General features: G+C 42.6%; 2 protein-coding genes across 3 annotated transcripts in view; one reads left to right on the forward strand and one right to left on the reverse strand.

The window, feature by feature from the left end:
• sphkap (SPHK1 interactor, AKAP domain containing) overlaps positions 1-19956 on the forward strand; it is a 381850-nt gene that overhangs the window by 149688 nt on the left and 212206 nt on the right. The gene's annotated exons all lie outside the window — the stretch shown is intronic.
• On the reverse strand, positions 8296-10510 carry LOC145341502 (ferritin, heavy subunit-like). The gene is made up of 4 exons (XM_080186479.1): positions 10409-10510; positions 9241-9387; positions 8743-8868; positions 8296-8442 (listed from the first exon to the last, which is right to left on the reverse strand). Exons 1-4 carry the CDS (start codon positions 10508-10510, stop codon positions 8296-8298), a joined length of 522 nt encoding a protein of 173 aa, XP_080042605.1.

Below are 19956 nucleotides of genomic sequence, written 5' to 3' on the forward strand. Positions count from 1 at the left end.
CCAACTCTCCAGAAGACAGTTTGAAGTTAAAACCGTGCAAAACTGTACCCCTGAACTAGGCCTGATCACACACACACACACACACACACACACACACACAGGCATACAAGAATAGTTTGAGTTTATGTAATTATGGTAAAGTTGCTTTTAGTGCAGTAAAACATTGTGTCTCAGGATTGTTAGTTGATACCACTGGAAAATGCATTGGACTTGTTTCCAGGTACAGGTCAACAAGAGTCTGAGCTGTCAGTCAAGCAATGTTTTCACTAGGGTGCAGATGTTTCAACAGGTTTAATGTTTGTCTCAGTCAAGTCTTATTATGTATGCTTGGCTGAGAGCCCAGACAACAATTAGCATACCAAAACACCTGAGGAGGAACTTTTGGAGTAATCTTCGAAAGGTCCTTTCATGTAGGCTAGGGTTTACGACTCCTCTTGGGGGCTGTGAATACTTGGCCTAACTCCATTAAAATTGTAGAGGAGTACACCTATCGCTGCAATACAAGTGGCCAGATTGGGAATGCTGGATGTGGACTTCTGGCAGGAATCAGTGACACCCATTAAAGGCATTCCTGTAAATCAGACAGCCCAGGAATGGGCTTGGGAATCTTGGAATTAGGACTTTTTTTATCATTTTGGCTGGAAATGCAAATGAGAATCCTGCCCACCTTATATTACTAGACTACCCCTCCAACATACTGACCAAGAAAGGGATATGAGGGACGTTATAGAAAAGCCTATGAAACTATCAAACTATTTGTGTGGTTGCTGTAAGAAAATGTGTGATTAAAAGTATTTGTAAGAAGAATGGGAAAAACAAATAAATACTAAATGGCAGGAATTAAAAGGTATGCAAGAGAGACACACGGAAGCTTTTGTATAGAAATCAGAGGAGGCCAAGGGGACGCCATGAAAAATTTACAAAGATTGAATGATAAGAAGCTGTTGCCAATAACAAGAGTCAAAAACCAGAGGGTGTGGATTTAAGGTGACATGAGGAAAACCTCTCTGACAGAATAAGTTTTTAGGATTGGAATGCACTGTTTGATAGGGCAATGGATAGAGATTCAAGGAGCCTTCACCAGGCAATTGGATAGGTATTTGAAGGGGAGACAACTGCAGGGAGTGGGCTTTATACCTGCGGCTGTAAAGAATACAGATGTCCTTAATATTTCCCCAATGACTAATTCCAATTGTCTGATGATGATGTTGTATGTACGACCAAAGAACACTGCCTGTCTGCACTTCAGAGATGACTCAGACACTGTTCCACAGAGGCAGCATCGGCTCATTTATTTTCACAGATATGTGAGACAATAGTTGTTAGCAACAATTCTAATAATATTTCAATGTTGTGGGTGTTGTCTGTATACCTATGGGAATAAGGACCACTATAGTTAATTCTGTGGTCTACATTATCCACAAACATTTCACATATTTGATATGCAGGTAATTTGCAATGCATAAATCCTCAGGGTCAATGTCAACATTTCTCAGCTTCAGCCAGTTGTCCCAGACTGCAGCATTTACACATGTTGACTAGCTAAAGGTCTGGTTAGTGAGGGTTGGGGCCATGTGGCCTGAAAAATTATGGTTGACTACCACATTTCACAGCCTACGAATGTGTGGGAACAGAGGTAAAACAAGACTTACCATTTCATACATCTTCCATCATTAAACAAAGATGAGATTGTCTTGATTGCTCAGTGTGGAAAAGGGTTAAGGTGACCATGTCAGCTTGCTGCATAATCTTGGCATGAAGGAGAGTAATAGGGCTCTGTTAGAGGACTTCAAAATATTCTGGGATTTAAAGTTTCAAGTTTATTTATTAGTGTCACACATTAGGCTTATATTGTTACTTTGAAAATTCCCTAGTCACCACACTTTGACGCCTATTCGGGTACATTGAGGGAGAATTTAACATGGCCAATGCACCTAACCAGCACACCTTTCGAACTGTGGGAGGAAACCGGAGCAGCTTGAGGAAACCCACGCAGGTACGGGGAGAATGTGCAGACTCCGCACAGACAGTGACCGAAGATGGGAATTGAACCCAGGTTTTTGATGCTGTGAGGCAGCAGTGCCAACCACTGTGGATTATTAGAACAGAGTGGATTAGTTTAGGATAAAAATCTCCATAAAAACAATTGAACAGGCATGCATCTTGGCTAATGACACAAGTGTACTAAGACATCATGAGAAACAGGCCAGGAAAGCGAACCACATTTCTTATAACTATATACCCATAGAAACACAGCTCTTATGAGCATAGGTACAAGACAGTTTAGTGAAGGAGACATTCATTGAGCAAGGACAAGCTAGTGGTTCCAGGCAGCTCAACAAATAGGCAGAGGCTTCAACTAGATAAGAGTTCAGAACAGGTGGCCAAGGGGAAGTCAGGCAGAAACCATTGGAACATGCTGTCAGAGAATATCTGGAATTGGCCAAGATATATGACAATTACTAACGATGATTGACTCATGATGAGCCAGAAAGCGGGTAAAATATCTATTGGAAGTTGTATAATTGTATTGTTATTGTGATGTAACTTTGGAGAAGAGTTGGGTTGTCCAGTCTCTCTTTCCCAGCGTGTGTTCATCAATAAAGAAACATCTTTCACCAGGATTCTGTTGTCATGAGTCTTTGTGTTAACTAAAGTTGATCTCAATACTTAGTTTCTGAAAAAACCTCGATAGGTTCGGTAGACTGATAATAAGAGTCTTTGTCCTTTAAGAAGTGACTGAGTAAACTAGGTCTGTACTTCCTAGAATTTAGGGCCTGAACTTCATGCTTGGCGTGCAGTCAAAGCCAGTGGATCCAGAAGTGGATGTCATTTCACACAATTTTACGTGTTTGAGCATGAGCCCAAACTAGGAAAATTCAGGCCTAGACCAATTAAAAGTGATCTCACAAAATATATAAAATTGTTAAAGGACTTTATAAAATAAATGCGAGGATGATGCTTCCCCTCCAGCTAGGTAGTCAAGAACTGGGGATCACAGTCCTAGAATAACGGATCAGCCACTTAGAACTGTGATGAGGTGACATTTCTTCAAAATGTTGTGAATCTTTGGAATTCTGTAGACCAGCAAGCTGTGCGTGCACAACTATTGATTGTAGTCAAGATAGAAATTGATAGAGTTTTGGATATGGTGGCACAGTGGTTAACACTGCTGAGTCACAGCACCAGGGACCCAGATTTGTCTCTGTCCTTAGGTGACATGTTTTCCCCTCGCTTGGGTTTCCTCTGGGTGCTCTGGTTTCCTCCCACACTCCAACGAAGCGCAGATTAGGTGGATTGTCCGTGCTAAATTGCCCCTTAGTGTCCAAAAACGTGTAGGTTAGTTGGATTAACCATGGTAAATGAGCAGTTATAAGGATAGGGAAGAAGGGAGTGCCTGGGTGGAATGCTCCTTTGGAGAGTCAGTGCAGACACGATGGACTGATTGCTTCTTTCTGCACTGTAGGAACTCTATGATAGTGAGGGAATCACAAAATGTAGGCATTGTGTGGGGAAGATGATGTTGAGGTAGAAGATCAGCCCTGATCCTGTTGAATGATGAAACAGACTTGAAGGGCTGAAAGGCCTACTCCTGTTCCAATTTCTTATGTTTCCATGTTATTACAAGTGCCCATTCTGAAATGAATAAGGAATTCAAACCCAAAGTCTTGCATTAATGGAATGTGGCAATTACGTGGGAAGTTGCGGATTATTTGGTGGTGGTGAAAACCTGCTGCGGAAACTGTTAATTCCATCAGTAGGAAATGTTCTTCTTTGAACACTTTGTGGTGCTCCCAGTGAAACTTATGTTCCGATCCTATATCCACGTGCTTGTGTTTGTGCCTTCTGTATACTTTTATAGCACCATTAGTGGAGGTGGACATTTCTGACAGTAAAGTGTCAATGTTGCAAGGGATCAAAGGCACTTCATGATGGTACAAGTTCAATCAACGTGTGTGATTCATAACCTTAGGGTAGCATGCTTGATATTCTAACAACTGTGTACAACTTTGGGGAAGGTCACTGGCCTTCTTCTCTCTGAGATCGCTTTCTTGATCATTCCAACAAGATGACTGTAATGGAAAGTCTGCTCACAGGCACATTTCTGTATATTACATTGTTTATTCATAAGGCTACATGGCACTGGTAACCCCATAATGATTTTTATTGTTCATAGTGTAGTATTCTTACTGAGGCCAGTCTTCCATCACCAATCGCCCTATTATTTACCATGATATCTTAATGTCTTTCAACAGCTACAGAGTACAGGTTGGCCGATCCCTAGACTATTGACTGCCAGCCAGAGTCAGTTGGTTTTAAATCCCTCCCCCACTGCTAGTTTAAGTTTTAAGTCTATTTATTTGTGTAACAAGTAGGCTTACATTAACACGACAATGAAGTTACCGTGAAAATCCCCCAGTCACCACACTCCAGAACCTGTTCAGGTGCAGTGAGGGAGACTTTAGCATGGCCAATCAACCTAACTTTGGACTGTGGGAGGAAACCAGAGCACCCAGAGGAACCCCAAGCAAACACAGAGAGAATAGGCAGACTTCGCTCAGACAGTGACCGGAGCCGGGAATCGAACCTGGGTCCCTGACTCTGTGAGGTAGCAGTGCAAACCACTGTGCCACCATGCCGCCCTCTTAGTCAAACTTCCACTCTTCTAATCAAGGAATTCATGTTCAACAAGGCCCACGGGGAGCAACATTGGTGATCCCCATGGCCATCTTAGCACATAGGATTTGGGCAAGACCAGTACTTACTGCTCATCTGTAATTGCCCTTGAGAAGGTGATGATGGTGACCAAACAATGCAAAGATGCCCATAATGTTCCTCATAAAAATTGCACCTCAAATCTCCAGTGGAAGATCAATATTTAATTGGTTGGAAATTTGTTGGGAAAATGATGAATTACTAATTAATGAAACTGAAATGTATGAGAAGTCCCAAAGTAAAAATAAAAGTTATGTTGAAACATTTGAAAATAGATTGCAAACATTGTCAAAATACCTTCTAAATGCAAGTGACAGGATCAGGAACAAACTGTGCATAAATATGAAGCTTGCAGCATAATCATGAACTGAATATGTCACGAATAATTTCAGAATTATTGTTTATTTTGAAATATCTACTGCCCTTTGTCGATTTGACTTTACAGATAAGTAATCGAGACACTCAGAATCAGAGATCATTTGTTCCCTGACACCCCATTGCAGCTGATTTATTTCTGTTAGCTCCCTTCTGTTCACTTTGTTGCTTCGGAGAGAAAGTTAATGGGACGTACAATGTCCTCCAGGGTCTTTGCCAATCCTGCTCTGAAAGTGTCTTTTGAAATATATATGAGATTGGCTTTGGGGTGTTCTCCATTTTTATTCACCACTATGGGGATAGCAATTCAAATGCCCCCAGTCAGAACATGAGCACTTGAAGCGCTGCCAAGTGAAGAATGGTGTGTGGGCAGAACTGAAGACCTTTACAGTGAAGTGCAAATATATTAGAACCATAGCACCATAGAAAATTTTCAGCTCAGAAACAGGACTTTTGGCCCTTCTTGTCTGTGCCGAACCATTTTTTGCCTAGCCCCACTGACCTGCACTTGGACCATATCCCTCCGCACCCCTCTCATCCATGTACCTGTCCAAGTTTTACTTAAATGTTAAAAGTGACCCCGCATTTACCACTTTATTTCCACACTCCCACCACTCTCTGAGTGAAGAAGCCCCCCTAATATTCCCTTTAAACTTTTCTCCTTTCACCCTTAACCCATGCTCTCTGTATTTTATTCTTCCCCAGCCTCAGTATTTTTGTGGGAATAGTCCACTGGGCCTCAGAAAGGAAGCGTGCCTATTGCCACCATGGGCTCTCCCTTTTCTTTATGTGTGAAATCTAATTGAACACATACCCACCCCCCGAAACTCTCCACCCTTCAACAATTTACCTCTATGCCTAACTCTGAGCAACCCACTCTCCCAAAAAATAACTGAGTGTGAGACATTTGCAGTCTGGAACACTTATGACAGACCAGCACGGAATGCCCTGGTATTCTCACCAATATGATGCTTAGAAATTCCGCCCCATATCTTTTCCTTGCCACAAATTGGTGAACTATATACACACTAATCATAGTGGGTGGCTTTAACATGTGAGCCAGCTCGGGACATTGTGTTTACATGTTGCAGAATTTTAGCTCCATGGGGAGAAAGGGTCCCAAGATATGTGAGAGCCAATCTGACAATTTAGTTTATTATGACAAGATGCAATAGAGCCAGGACTGCACTCCAGCAAAAACTGCCGTGCAAAATGTAGCATTGCTAATGGTTAAACATGGACAATTTATACAGCCAATTATTGATCTGCCTTTCTTGTACATTCTCATTTCCCTTGCCGTCATAGATACAGCCAAGTTAATGCTCAAGAGACTTCACTCCAATAAACTCCAATGACATTGAAAATAAGCCACAGAAAAAAATACTGGCACTGTTCATCTGAAGGAATAGGCAACTATTAGAATTATTTCATAGATTCCATTCTCTACCATCACACACAATCTTATATTCCCACTCGAACAGTAAGTATTGTAAAAATGTTTGGAAAACTAATAAACGCAGATAAATTGTAATGTTTATGTTCATGGATAAATGCTTGTAAGGCAATAGAAAGAAATCCAAATTGGGGTGGCACAGTGGTTAGCACTGTTACCTCACAGTGCCAAAGACCTGGGTTTAATTCCAGCCTCAGGTGATTGTCTGTGTGGAGTTTGCATGTCCTCATTGTATCTGTGTGGGTTTACTCTGGATGCTCTGGTTTTTTCCTACATTCCAAAGATATGCGGGTTAGGTACACTGGCCATGCAAAATTGCCCCTTAGTATCAGGGGGATTAGTAGGATAAATACATGGGGTTACGTGGATAGGGCCTGGATGAGATGCTTGACGGTGTGGGAGCTATGGTCCAAATGGCCTCCTTCTGCAGTCAGGATTTTGTTCTAAAAATCAAGGTGGTAGAATGATAAACTTTGTAATAAAATGATGAGACCTACTGGCCAATGAAATACATACCTTTGTTCTGAATAGTGCTTTGCTAAACAAGCAAAGTTGTACAATATTCAAGCATCCCCATTACTGAACTCTGACTCATTCAGTCAGGCTTCCAGTCCCCTGGTCCCAGTGGCAAGAGTTACCACAGGAATCATGTGGACTTTGAGAGATAGTGCAAAATGAACAATACTGGTTCAGCCACATGATAACCATCTCTCCCAATTCACCCTTCCACTGGCTTCACCCAAATTCAACATGTGCGAAGTTGTATTTGGTGACCTCTGTCTATAATATCAGATTTCTGAGTCACAATTCAAAGGATTCTGATCCTTTTGAGAATTTGAACAAATAAACTAGGCTGATACTTGGCTGCAATACTGAGGGAGCTTGGCACTCCCAGTAAAATGGAAATTTAGTAGATAGTCTGAAGGTCCCATCTATTGTTCTATTACAAAATATCTTCATCACCCCTCTCACTTACCATTACACCCACCCCCATCCCACCTTTTCTGTGATAAGCCCCAAAAAATCCTGTAGCCTTGTGGAAGACATATTTTGTCCCAGTTAGAAGTTCCAGTTTGCAGATGAGACAGTAACCAAGACTCAGTCAAACATTCATGTGGACAGAGTAACAGGGATGATGACTTATACAACATTTATCACTCAACAAACAGCATTTCTTTGAATGAAGTTGTTTTGCATGGGATGTCACATTTGCCTGTTAAAAAAATGATTAGATTTGAAAGTTATGTTATTGAAGTGCTTTGGGATGTAGTCCAACCAGGTGTAGCCCCATTTTGTACTGGGCATCAGTGTGACCATGTCTGGAGTACCATGCACAGCAGGTCAGGCTAAGGTACAGCTATGAGTGGGGCTGGAGGCAGGGGGAGTGGGTGGAAAGGGGGCAGGCACAGGGGGGGGGGGGGTGGAGCCTAGGAAGAAAAGTACATGGAGGAGCAGATGAGGGTGAGGTTGTTGGACCTACGTGACTCCAGAACCACAGCAATGCTGTTGACACTAAACAACCCTCCAAAAAAAAAAAAGTAGCCTAGCAAGCCATTAAGTTTGAAAGGTAATTAGGAACAGTCTTGGAGGCCAATCCTGGTCTTGTCAGTGATATATCAAAAGAATTGAAGTTAGCTAGTGAATTATGCAAACAGAACAGTTCCATGACAATTACTGTATTTTATTTCCATTGAAAGCAGAACAGGATTTTATTTCTATACACAGATGAAACAAGGATTCTAAAATCCCAGTCAGTTCAGGGTAAGCCTGTCAAACAGGTACTCTCCCATGCTATTCTCAGGGGCTCCCAGTCTCTTCAGGTTGGTGATGTGATCTCCAAGCTTCTTGATCATCTTCACTTGTTCATCCAAGTAGTGAGTCTCCAGGAAGTTACACAGCTGGAAAGGAAAGACAAGAGAGAAATTAATGTTGTTATTGGCAATGATCTTTCCTGGATGAGAATCTTTGGCACTGGGGAGGGTGACAAAGTTCTGCATCTGGGTGAAGAGGGCAATTCTGGCTCAATATGCCCAGAGAGCAGCCAATTCCATTAAACTGTGTGTGTGGGGGGTGGGGGTGGGGGGGGGGGCGGTCTCAAGATCCAGACACCCTGGGAGCAGTTCAGCAATCCAGATCTACAATCTGCATGTGTGGAACCCCAAGTGTAGGACAGATCCCAATATCAACATCCAACTTACATGAGGGTCAGTGTTCCCAGAAGAGAGTTTGTGCAGGTCCAGCAGACTCTGGTTCACATTCTTCTCCATCTGCAGAGCTCTCTGCATTGCCTCCAGACCATTGCTCCACTCATCCTGCTCTGGCTTCTGGAAGGGGACAGAATGCTCATTAGTACCATGGGATGTTACATTGGAAGCCATTACATCAGTCCCTCAACTGAAGGTGACAGGAAGAATCAAAGCCCATTTTCCCCAAATTATTTCAATTGAAAGCATATTCACTACACTAGAGTCACAGCTTTACATTATCAGTTTACAGCCATTTATTGATTTTTTTAGCCACCAGCTCAGGTGGATCCAGAAATCAGAGCTACAACAATTCATCATGCACCTATTCTCAGGTCAACACTAGGCAGTTTTAATCATTGCAGACAGTCTTAACCAAGTGCTGAGAGAAAATAAACTGCTAGATGTTGAAGAATAGAAAAATAAGGTGACATGAAGATGACAGAATCCAACCTTGACATCCTCCAGGATGACTCTGCCTCCACGTTTATTCTGGAAATCCATCAGTTTCTCAGCCTGTTCCCATTCCTCATATGACTGCTCCTTGAAGAACTCAGCAAAGTGACTCAGGGCAACATCATCCTGGTCAAAGTAACAGAACTGAGGGTAAAGTCAGTAGAGATTATCCATGGGCCACTTGGAATTTAGAACAATCACTGTAAATTAGTTACTCAGAGCACCAAGATATAGTAGCAGGATTAGGCTGTTTAGCCCATTGAGTCTGCTCCAGCATTTGAATCATGGCTAATAAAATTTCTCAAATTCTTTATCCCCTTACCAAGGAAGAACCTCTGCCTTAAATACATTCAATGACCTAGTCTCCACAGCATTGTGGTAATGAATTCTACAGATTCACCATTCTCTAGCTGAAGAAATTCTTCATCTCAGTCCCAGAATTGCTTCTTCACTCAGAAGCTACACCCCATGATCCTAGTCACACCTAGTAATAGAAACCTCTTCCCAACATCCACTCTATCCAGGCTTCAGTTTTAATAAGAAAAAGGGCTGAAGTTTTGCTTCATTCAGCCCACACTTAATGCAGCAGTGGGACATTCTTCCCTCATCTCTCCCCACAATGGGGATTTTAAAATCAGTCCTTAAAGTGGAAAATAAATCTTTCCAATTCAGTTTAATCCAATTCTTTAAATGATTTGGTCTTTGGGAAGGAAAGTTCAGCACAGCAGGATTTACCCATTTAGAATGGTAGAGGGAGAAAAAGATTGAGTTAATCAATTTTACACAAAGTGGTTACCCAATTAAGTTTAATTCCATCCAAATGGAATAATTTGACCAGATTCATGCACCTCATGAATCCTTTATTTCCCCAATAAAGATGGAACCTCCAAGGGGATTGGAGGCCCAGTCCCCTCTGCACATTGGCTTTGTGATATTAGAGTTAGTCTTCTGTCAGAAACTTCATGGAGCCTGTTTCAGAGGGAAACTCTTCAGAGTCAGGTCAAGTTATTACAGATAGGGAGCAGCCTGATCCCATCCCTCAACAACATTTATCAGCAAGAGCTATCATTTTAAAGCCAAATTCATTGGCAAAGATATTGCATCTGCTCAGAGCACAACCAGACCATTATTTTAAACTTAAACCCAAATAATCACAAAAGCTCACCATGGAGAGGTAAACATAGGAGGAATAGAGCTCCAGGTTGATCTGCTTGTTAACAGCATCCTCACAGTCCTTGTGATAGTTCTGACACACTTGGGAAGCCATCTTTCCTTATTACTACCACCTAGGAAGTTCTAGAACTACCCCCCTCCTAACACAAGCTCTTGTATTTATACATCCTGCACCCAAACCAGCAATGACAGCACCAATACTGACGGACAATCCCTGACAGCCAGTCAGGAATTGGCTGTGAATCCAGGCAGCAATGAGAGAGAGGGGGTGGAGTGTGTGATACCCAGAGCCAATCAGAGCTCTGGAATGCAGGCAGGTTTGCTGGATTATTCTATGACGAGAATAGAGGAAGAGGATGAGGCCATTCAGCCCCTCAAACCTGTTCCATTCAATTACATTCTGGCTCATGTGCATCTTATTCATCCATTTTGGTTCTAGATGTCTTCATCCCCTTTCCGAACAAAAACCCAACAAGCTCAGCTTTGAAACGTTTCTTTCCTCCCAATGTCTTAGGGAGAGATTGTCTAGATTTTCACTTTGCTTTTTCTGAGGAAATGATGCTGAGCATCATCCTTAAATGGCCACAGTCTGGTCTTAAAATTAAACCCTGTTCCAGAGGAAATCGTTTCTCTCCGACTATCGAATCAAACCCATTTATCATCTCCAATTTCTCTACGATAATCATCCCTTATTCTTCTTCACAAAAGGGAATGCAAGACAACTCTGTTCCACCTCTCCTCATGATTGAACCCTTTTAGACCTGGTAACATTGTTCAATCTGTGCTGCATTCACTCTGAGACCAACAGATAAGAGCTGAACACTGTACTTCCACTGAGATTTATCCTGTTCTTTACAACTGGAGCAGCACTTCCTCCCCTTTATATTCCCACTCTCATGGGATGACAACTAAAATTCTATTTGCCTTTTCAATTCTTTTTTGTTTCTGTCAACTAGATTTTTGTAGTTTCTGTAGATGAATCCTTAATCCCATTGCTCCTCATTCCCACATTCCAACCTCGTCTCTTAACCACAATTCCAAGCTCAACATTTAGCAAATATGATCTTTTCAGGATGAAAGTGGGTGACCTCTCACTGAACTCTGGTACTGTTATTCCCAATCACTTTAACAATATCCTCCTCAACTTCCCTCTCCCAGGCAAATCCCTAGGATGATTTAAGATACAGAGGGATCTGGGTGTACAGATCCATCGTTCTCTGAAAATGGCAACATAAATGAATAAGGTGGTCAAGAAGGCGTACAGCATGCTTGCCTTCATTGGTCAGGGCACAGATTATAAAAATTGGCAAGTCATGTTGCAGATGTTTGGAATTTTAATTGGGCCACATTTGGAATATTGTATACAGTTCTGGTTGCCTCACTATTGGAAGGATGTGGAGGCTTTGGAGAGGGTACAGAAAGTCTACCAGGATGCTGTACCTTGATCAGAGGGTTAGATAGGGTGGACAGTGGGAGCCTTTTTCCTCGGATGGTGATGGCTAACACGAGGGGATGTAGCTTTAAATTGAGGGGTGATAAATAAAGGACGGATGTCAGAGGTAGGTTCGTTACTCAGAGGGTAGTAAGGGCGTGGAATGCCCTGCCTGCAGCAGTAGTGAACTTGCCAACTTTAAGGGCATTCAAATGGTCATTGGATAGACATATGGATAATATTGGAATAGTTTATGTTAGAGGGTCATTAGATTGGTTCCACTGGTCGGCGCAACATCGAGGACCTGTACTGCGCTGTTATGTTCTATGTTCTACGTTCTAAGGTGGAAGAGGGTATGTCCAGGGCGTGTGGGGTCCTTGATTATACTGGCTGCTTTTCCGAGGTAGCGGGAAGTGTAGACAGAGTCAATGGATGGAAGGCTGGTTTGAATCTGAATATTTTTAAGGCAGAGTTTGGTAAGAAAGGGGGTGGGCAGGATGGAGATCTAAGATTACAGTCAGATCAGCCATGATTTCATTGAATGGCAGAGCAAGCTTTAGGGGCAGAGTTGCCTACTCCTGCTCCTGGTTTGTATGTGTATATATTTTGAAGGAGTAAATCAACTCTCCTTTTAAATCTCAAACCGTTTCTCAATTGTGTTTCTGATGGAGGCGGTTTCAATGTTAAATACCCTCCACAAAATAGCAACAGGAGAAGTCCATGCTGGCATCTATTCATCCAGCTTAAGCAATAATGACAGAAAATGTGATACCTGTTAGAATTATTTTTGTGTGAACCTGCATAATAGCTGCAGTCACTTCCAAACATTTTGTAATAAGGGCAACTGCCAGTGAGCTGCTGGACCTATTCCCCAGCTAACCTCCTTCCCCCAGCCTCCATCCAAAATTAGACATTTAATTGTAAATGATGTTTCCCCAACCCTCTCACCGCTACCATTCCTCTCCACATTAACAGAGTATAAAAGTTGTGCTTGCTTTAATGAAGAGTTTAATATTTCTTTAAAGATATTTCACAACATTCTTCAGATGCCATTTTAAGAATGATTATTGTGGATCATTTTTGTCCAACAACATTCCAAAATAATGCACATTTATTATTTGAGATCGTAAATTACACCAAAATGCTTCATCATTTGGATTTCTAATGTGGCTACCTTTCACATTAGACATTTGGAGCATGTTGTGGCTGACTAATTTTAACGGAAGAATTGGCTGATAACTGAAACACGAGTCAGTGTAGCTGCTGGATTTGATCCTTCATTAAGAATCAGAGTTGCCTATCTGCTGAGTTTTTCTCTGACTGGACTCAGCAAGGATTCCCAGTCAACAGCTTTGCTTGAGTCGGATGTGAGATTGCAAAACAAGTGGGTAATCTGCAAAACCAAGTGGAACTCAGCAGTCACAAGCAGAGACTCCACCTGTCTACAGCCCACCTGTGCTTCAACATCTTGCTACAAACATAATCTCTGCCCCGACACCAATTTCCTCAGTAAATATAGAAAATGCTGCAAATAATCAGCAGGGGGACAGATAGATTTGATTTGATTTATTATTGTCACACGCATTAGTATACAGTGAAAAGTATTGTTTCTTGCACACTGCACAGACAGAACATACCTTTCGTAGATAAGGAAATGAGAGAGTACAGCATGTAGTGTTACAAGCATTGATAGGGTGTAGGAAAAGATCAACTTGCAAGGCAGACCCATTCAAAAATCTGACAGCAACAGGGAAGAAGCTGTTTTGAGTTGGTTGTTATGTGACCTCAGACTTTTGTATCGTTTTCCCAGTGGAAGAAGGTGGAAGAGAGAATGTCCAAGGTGTGTGGGGTCCTTAATTATGCTGGCTGTTTTGCTGAGGCAATGGGAAGTGTAGATAAACTCAGTGGATGGGAAGCTAGTTTGTGTGATGGATTGGGCTACATTCACGACCTTTTGTAGTTTCTTGCAGTCTTGCATAGGATAAACAAAGGCCGGAGCTCCCTCAATGATAGAAGAGATGGAGATTGGGATGAGCAGGAAAAAGGGCAAGTATGACAGATATCTGGCTGATAATACAAGTGAGAACCAGGGTGAATAAAGAAAGTTCAGAGAGGCGGTGAGAAGTAATTTGAGTTAATTAAGCTAGTGTGAAAAGGTAGTAGGCCAGAAAATAGTGCTCATGACTGGTTGTCCCTGAGAAAGTGACGGTGGGCATTCTTCCTGAACCGCTGGCATCCATTGTGCTCCCGCAATGCTATCAGGTAGAGAGTTTGAGATTCTGATCAGAAAAAGGAATGGAATAGTGATAAATTTCAAAGCTGGACTGTATGTGACTTAAAAGAGAAATTGCAGCTGATAGTGTTCTCATGTCATTGCTGCCACGTCCTCTCAGCTTGTGGAGATGGCAGGATTGGTAAGTGTTGCTGAAGAAGCTGTGGTGAGTTGTTGTGGTGAGCCCTGTGCATTGCGCACACTGGATGCAGTGATGGAGGCTGTAGATATTTAGGCTGGTGAGTGAAACGGACTACAATCTCCAACATGATGTTGAGCTTCTTTAGCATTGTTGCAGACTTATCCATCCGGGAAAGTGGAGAGTTTCTGCCACACCTTAGTTGTGCCATATGGCAAAACCTTCCAGAATTAGGAGATGAGCCACTCGCCACAAAATACTCAGACTGCTTGGCCAACATTTTCTACCTGATACATTGCAGGAAAGGATGTCCCGAGGCATGGTACAATGGCGAGATCATGCAAATGCTACAACAATGGATGAATGAACACCACTTGAAAATCACCAGGCAGGAGTGTTCCCTTCCAGTTGGGGAACACTTCAGCAGTCACGGGCATTCAGCCTCTGATCTTCGGATAAATGTTCTCCAAGGCAGCCTTCAAGACACATGACAGTGCAGAATCGCCAAGCAGAAACTGATAGCCAAGTTCCGCACACGAGCACAGCCTCAACTGGGATCTTGGGTTCATACCATACTACCTGTAACCCCCACGATTTGCCTGGGCTTGCGAAATCTCACTAACTGAGACAATTCACATCTCTTTAACTTGTGTTTAACCCTCTCTCCACTCGTGTTATCTGCACCTGAAAAGACTTGATTACCTGTGCAGACTCGCACTCCAACCATTACACTGTAATTGAGTCTGTGTCTATATATGCCCTGTTTGTGAACCTAACTCTCCACTCACCTGATGAAGAGGCAGTGCTCCAAAAGCTTGTGCTACCAAATAAATCCATTGGACTTTAACCTGGTGTTGTGAGACTTCTTACTGTGCCTATCTTAGTCCAATGACGGCATTTCCACATCAAAGATTCTTTCAGTTGAGGCTCACGATTAGGACAGGGTTAATAGGACAATTATTAATCTGGCTGGATTTATCCTGCTTCCTGTTGACAGGAGTAACCTGGGAAATTTGCCACACTTGGATAGATGCCAGGATTATGGCTGTACTGGAACATATTAGTTTGGGTGCAACTAGTTTGGAGCATTAATATTCAATGCTGTATCTGGGATATTTTAAAAGGCCTGTAATTTTTATTATTTCTGTTAACTTTTCATTACATTTATTGTAGCACATATAGATGACAGATTTGTAACATTGATTATTCCATGAATAGCATAGGTTGGGACAGAAATCAAATTGGAAATTTGTCCATTACGAGTTGTAGTTAAAATGGAAGTCAGACAGTTTAGAATTTCATGTAAAATTAAAGCAAAATACTGTGAATGCTGGAAATCCAAAGTAAAAACAGAAAACCCAGCAGGTCCATCAGCACCTGTGGAGAGAGAAATAAACTTTTGAGTTTTTCCAGTAGTTTCTGTTTTTAGTGCCTGTATGGGTAATCAAATATGTGGTGCAGGGATAGAGAAATTCTCCCTAAAGGTTCTAGCTATTTTAACACGTATTACTGCTTGTCCTGTCAGCTAATATTGCAAAGGTCAAATGTTTCAACTGATATATCCATAATCTAATGTACATTCCAGTTTATTTTTGATTGAATCATTATATTAGCACTGATTGAAGTATTAAGTACCTCTGGGGTTCCAAATAGCTGGGAGTGATAGGGCTATGAATATAAATGCCGGGCAGGGGAGGGGTGTGATCCAGTGAAGATGTTAGCCCAGATCTGTCAGGTCAGTGTTGATGCTGGCCAGAGTGTAGTCTGGTGGTTCAGAGTCATGGGGGAGGAGGTAATCTGATGATTGGGAGAGATGGAGGGTAGTCGGGGGTCAGAAAGGTTGACTGATGAGATCGGTTAGGTGAGCTATATTGATTAGCTACTCAGTTAGACCAGGTATTAATCAGCATGACATTTCTTGGGTTAATATGCAGATAAGTCCTACAAATCTGACCCAAGTTTCAAACACTGAGCTTAGTCATATGCAGCGAAGATTGGATACTTTCAGCGCAATTTCTGCTTTTAAATGGACCTACTTCGCATTAGGTTGAGATTTCTCTACACCACAGACAGCTATGACTGTAACACTACATTCTACACTCTCTCCTTTCTTTCTCTATGAACAGTATGCTTTGTCTGTATAGTGTGCAAGAAACAATACTTTTCACTGTATACAAATACATGTGACAATAATAAACCAAATCAAAGCAATTTTGTGCACGAGGACTACCGATGCATATCTCTCAACTACATCCAGCTTCCAACAAATCTGAATACTGGGAGATTTGGATCATCAGCATTAATAAAGGTGGCTTCACGTTTGGTACAACACTCTATTGCAGTATGACTGAGTGTATTATCTGCTGTAATTTCATTGTGTATCTGAAGGTCAAAATTGTTTGAATCAGAACCACTTTTGTCTCTGTTTACAATCCTAATTCCACACTCAACACTTCATATACTGTACAACTTCATTTGAGGAGCTGTAATTCATGTATTGTGATTCAAGGCATAGTTTCAATCAGACCCTTGATCCTATTAAATCCAATCCCCTAACACAAATGCCTCGTAATATAATTAGGGACAATGCTCAGTACATTTTATTTCTGCTGCCTTACACTGGGCTGAAATGCCAATACTCGGTGTATCGGGTGAAACCAACATTTCCCCATGGTAACCTTTATTGAGTTTGCCATTCTGGTGATGCATTGAATGATTACGATGCCTTTATCCTCAGATGGCAGGAGAGCAGGTTGATAGATTAAGCTTGAATCAGTAACATGAGCCACACAAACCTTGGAGCAACTCAAACGGACACGAAACATTGTGAAGCAACCAGAAGAAATGGTGTTTTCTTTAGAAAAGAGGGAGGAATTATAAAGCCAATATTGAGATTCCAGAACAAGTGAGATTTCAATTTCCATCAGTTCTCATCAGTGTGAAAGGAATTGAAGCCAATGCTACTACGAGTTCCACCAGAAGATTTGTGCTGCCTGATTGACGCTTAAGATGCCCGCTGGTACTCATTAAAGAGGGATTTGATGGTTAGGTCTTTAACCCTCAATCAGCTGTCTAGGAATAAACATGGTGTTGATGTTAATTTTAAAAAATTATTTAAAGGGATACCCTACTTAAAGGGACACTCACCATTTCCGAATTATTTCTTGCACATATGAAGAAGATTGCTGAAAGACATTAAGGGACTTTCTGGGATATTTTGTCAAGGCTTCACCAACACTTATTCCATAAATTTTCCGAGGACCTCACCTAAGAAGTGTAAGTGCTGTGCTACTCCATCTAATTGGATACCTTATTGTTGTCACCAGGAGAAGGGGAGTGCTTGCTCATTGGCATCTTGCTAAGCGGCACACTCGGTGTGGAGAGGACTGGGAAGAGAACACCAGACCAGGCAGAGCAGCACCAGTTGCGGCAGGAAAGAAAGATCAGTGTCGGGGGCGGGGGGGGGTGGTAGGATCCTGTTCCTCTGGGATGCAGACCATTCTCCTCCTCTGGACTTCCTCTCCCAGAATCTCCAGTACCACATCCAGGAACCTGTGAGTGCCCTCCCTCTAACCCCCAGCCAGTAAGCATTTGCATTCCCAGACATCATCAATCAAACACTAACTTATTTCTTATCTCTCTGGGCAGAATGTTATGGTCTCCTGCTGGCTGGCTTGCAGGAGGGTGGTGGTAAAATTTCCTGGGTGACCTTCCCGCCACCTTCACACCTGTCCCCATTCTGTCCACGGTTTTATGGAATCCAGGGTGCCTTCTTCCTTCTTCTCCTCCTCCTCTTCAATCTCCTGCTAACGTATCATGAGAATGCCTGTTCCCATTGGCTGCATCTTCATGAGAGCATGGTTGTAATGGATGCAACAGATCACCACAAACTTGGAGATGCGCTCTATTATACAGGAGAAGCTGCAGGAATATTGCTTCAGGGACTGATAGTTTGCTCCATGAGAGATGGCTGGATGCTCATCCTTGTAGGTGTGCTGTCTCTGCATGGTCAGAGGCCATCTAGCCCTTCGAGCCTGCCCCGCCATTCAATAAGATCATGGCTGATCTGTTGTGGCTCAGTTCCACATTCCCGCCCTCTCCCCATAACCCTTAATCCCCTCGCTTATCAAAAACCCATCAACCCGCGTCTTAAAAATATTTAGCGAGGCAGCCTCCACCACTTCAACGGGCAGAGAATTCCAGAGATTCACCACCCTTTGAGTGAAGAAGTTCCTCCTCAACTCCATTCTAAACCGCCCCCTGCTTTATCTTGAGGCTGTGCCCCCTAGTCCAATTATAGGCCGGTTAGTTTAACGTCTGTTGTAGGTAAAATGTTAGAATCCATCATCAAGGAGGAAATAACGAGGCATCTTGAGGGGAATTGCTTGATAGAGCAGACGCAGCACGGTTTCGTTAAGGGGAAGTCGTGTCTGACAAATTTATTGGAGTTCTATGAGGTTGTGTCTAGGGCGGTGGATAGAGGAGAGCCGGTGGATGCGGTCTTTCTTGATTTTCAGAAGGCATTTGACAAGGTACCTCACAAGAGGTTATTGCAGAAGGTAAGGGGGCATGGAGTTGGGGGTAGGGTGTTAGCGTGGATAGAGGACTGGTTGTCAAATAGGAGGCAGAGAGTGGAGGTCAATGGGTGCTATTCGGATTGGCGGTTGGTGACTGGTGGAGTGCCCCAGGGGTTGGTGCTGGGGCCTCAGCTATTTACCATTTATATAGATAATCTGGAGGAGGGAACCGAGTGTATGGTGTCGAAATTTGCTGATGACACCAAGATTGGTGGCTCCTGCTCCTATTCCTTATGTTCTTATGTTCTTATATGGTGAAGAAGGTTAAGACATGTTTAAAGTACTTGTCACCCATCTACCAGCCTCTGGTTCATTATAGTGGCCTGAAGATAGCAGGTACAGTGGACTGGCAAAGGATGGATGCGCCATGGCTGCCAGGATGGCATCTCTTTTGGTTTTCTCTTTTGGTTTAGGCATCCATCAAGATCTTTTGGACACCAACCGCACATTAATGGGTAGCCTCTGCAGTTGTGGCACATCTCCCCCTTAGCATTATGGGGCCCTTAGAGTCACGTGTGTACAATTGATTGTATTCTAATATTCTCACAGTTGCTAAGAGAGAAAGCTGTGAAGCTCCTTCCCTTGAATACAGGGCGTCTACCACCTCCAGATGCAAAATGGACATCAAACTGTGAAAGGATGCTAATGCCACTCACTGCCCTACAGAAATATCCGCAGGCTTGTAAACTTAGCATTACTTTGATCTTGATAGTCACTGGTAGATTTGTCCCCAGCAACAGGTCCAGTTGGAAGAGATGATACAGTTCAGTTTTCACATAAGCATGTCAGTCATTGTTCCAGGCAGAAGTGGATGTAAACGGGGTGTTCGGATGATCCCTGGTATGTAGGCCCTTTCATAAAGACCCCTCCCACCTCCCCGTCTCTTCCTACTGTGGACAGCTTCCTCTCTCTGCTGCCTCTGCTGCAGCCCAAAGGAATTGCAACTATAGCCTCCACTACAGGAAGCAGGCCTTCTTTTGACAGGCTAAACAACTCCTCCAACCTGTCTAAGTCCCAGCACCATTCCCTTGTGAATCCAAAAATCTTTCAGAACTCTTCCAAGAACACTCAACAAAGTACTTCTATTAACTCTGCACCACCAGAAGACAATCTAAAGCAC

The sequence above is a fragment of the Carcharhinus amblyrhynchos genome, chromosome 3 (genome assembly GCF_965287045.1).
Source record: "Carcharhinus amblyrhynchos chromosome 3, sCarAmb.v2.hapA, whole genome shotgun sequence".
Classification (NCBI taxonomy): domain Eukaryota; kingdom Metazoa; phylum Chordata; class Chondrichthyes; order Carcharhiniformes; family Carcharhinidae; genus Carcharhinus; species Carcharhinus amblyrhynchos.

Coding starts and splice junctions, on each gene's coding strand:
- LOC145341502 (XM_080186479.1), bottom strand. CDS start 10,510: ATGGCTTCCCAAGTGTGTCAGAACTATCACAAGGACTGTGAGGATGCT. Junction 9,388..10,408: donor CCTATGTTTACCTCTCCATG/GTGAGCTTTTGT, acceptor CTTTACCCTCAG/TTCTGTTACTTTGACCAGGA. Junction 8,443..8,742: donor CTGGGAACACTGACCCTCAT/GTAAGTTGGATG, acceptor TTTCCTTTCCAG/CTGTGTAACTTCCTGGAGAC.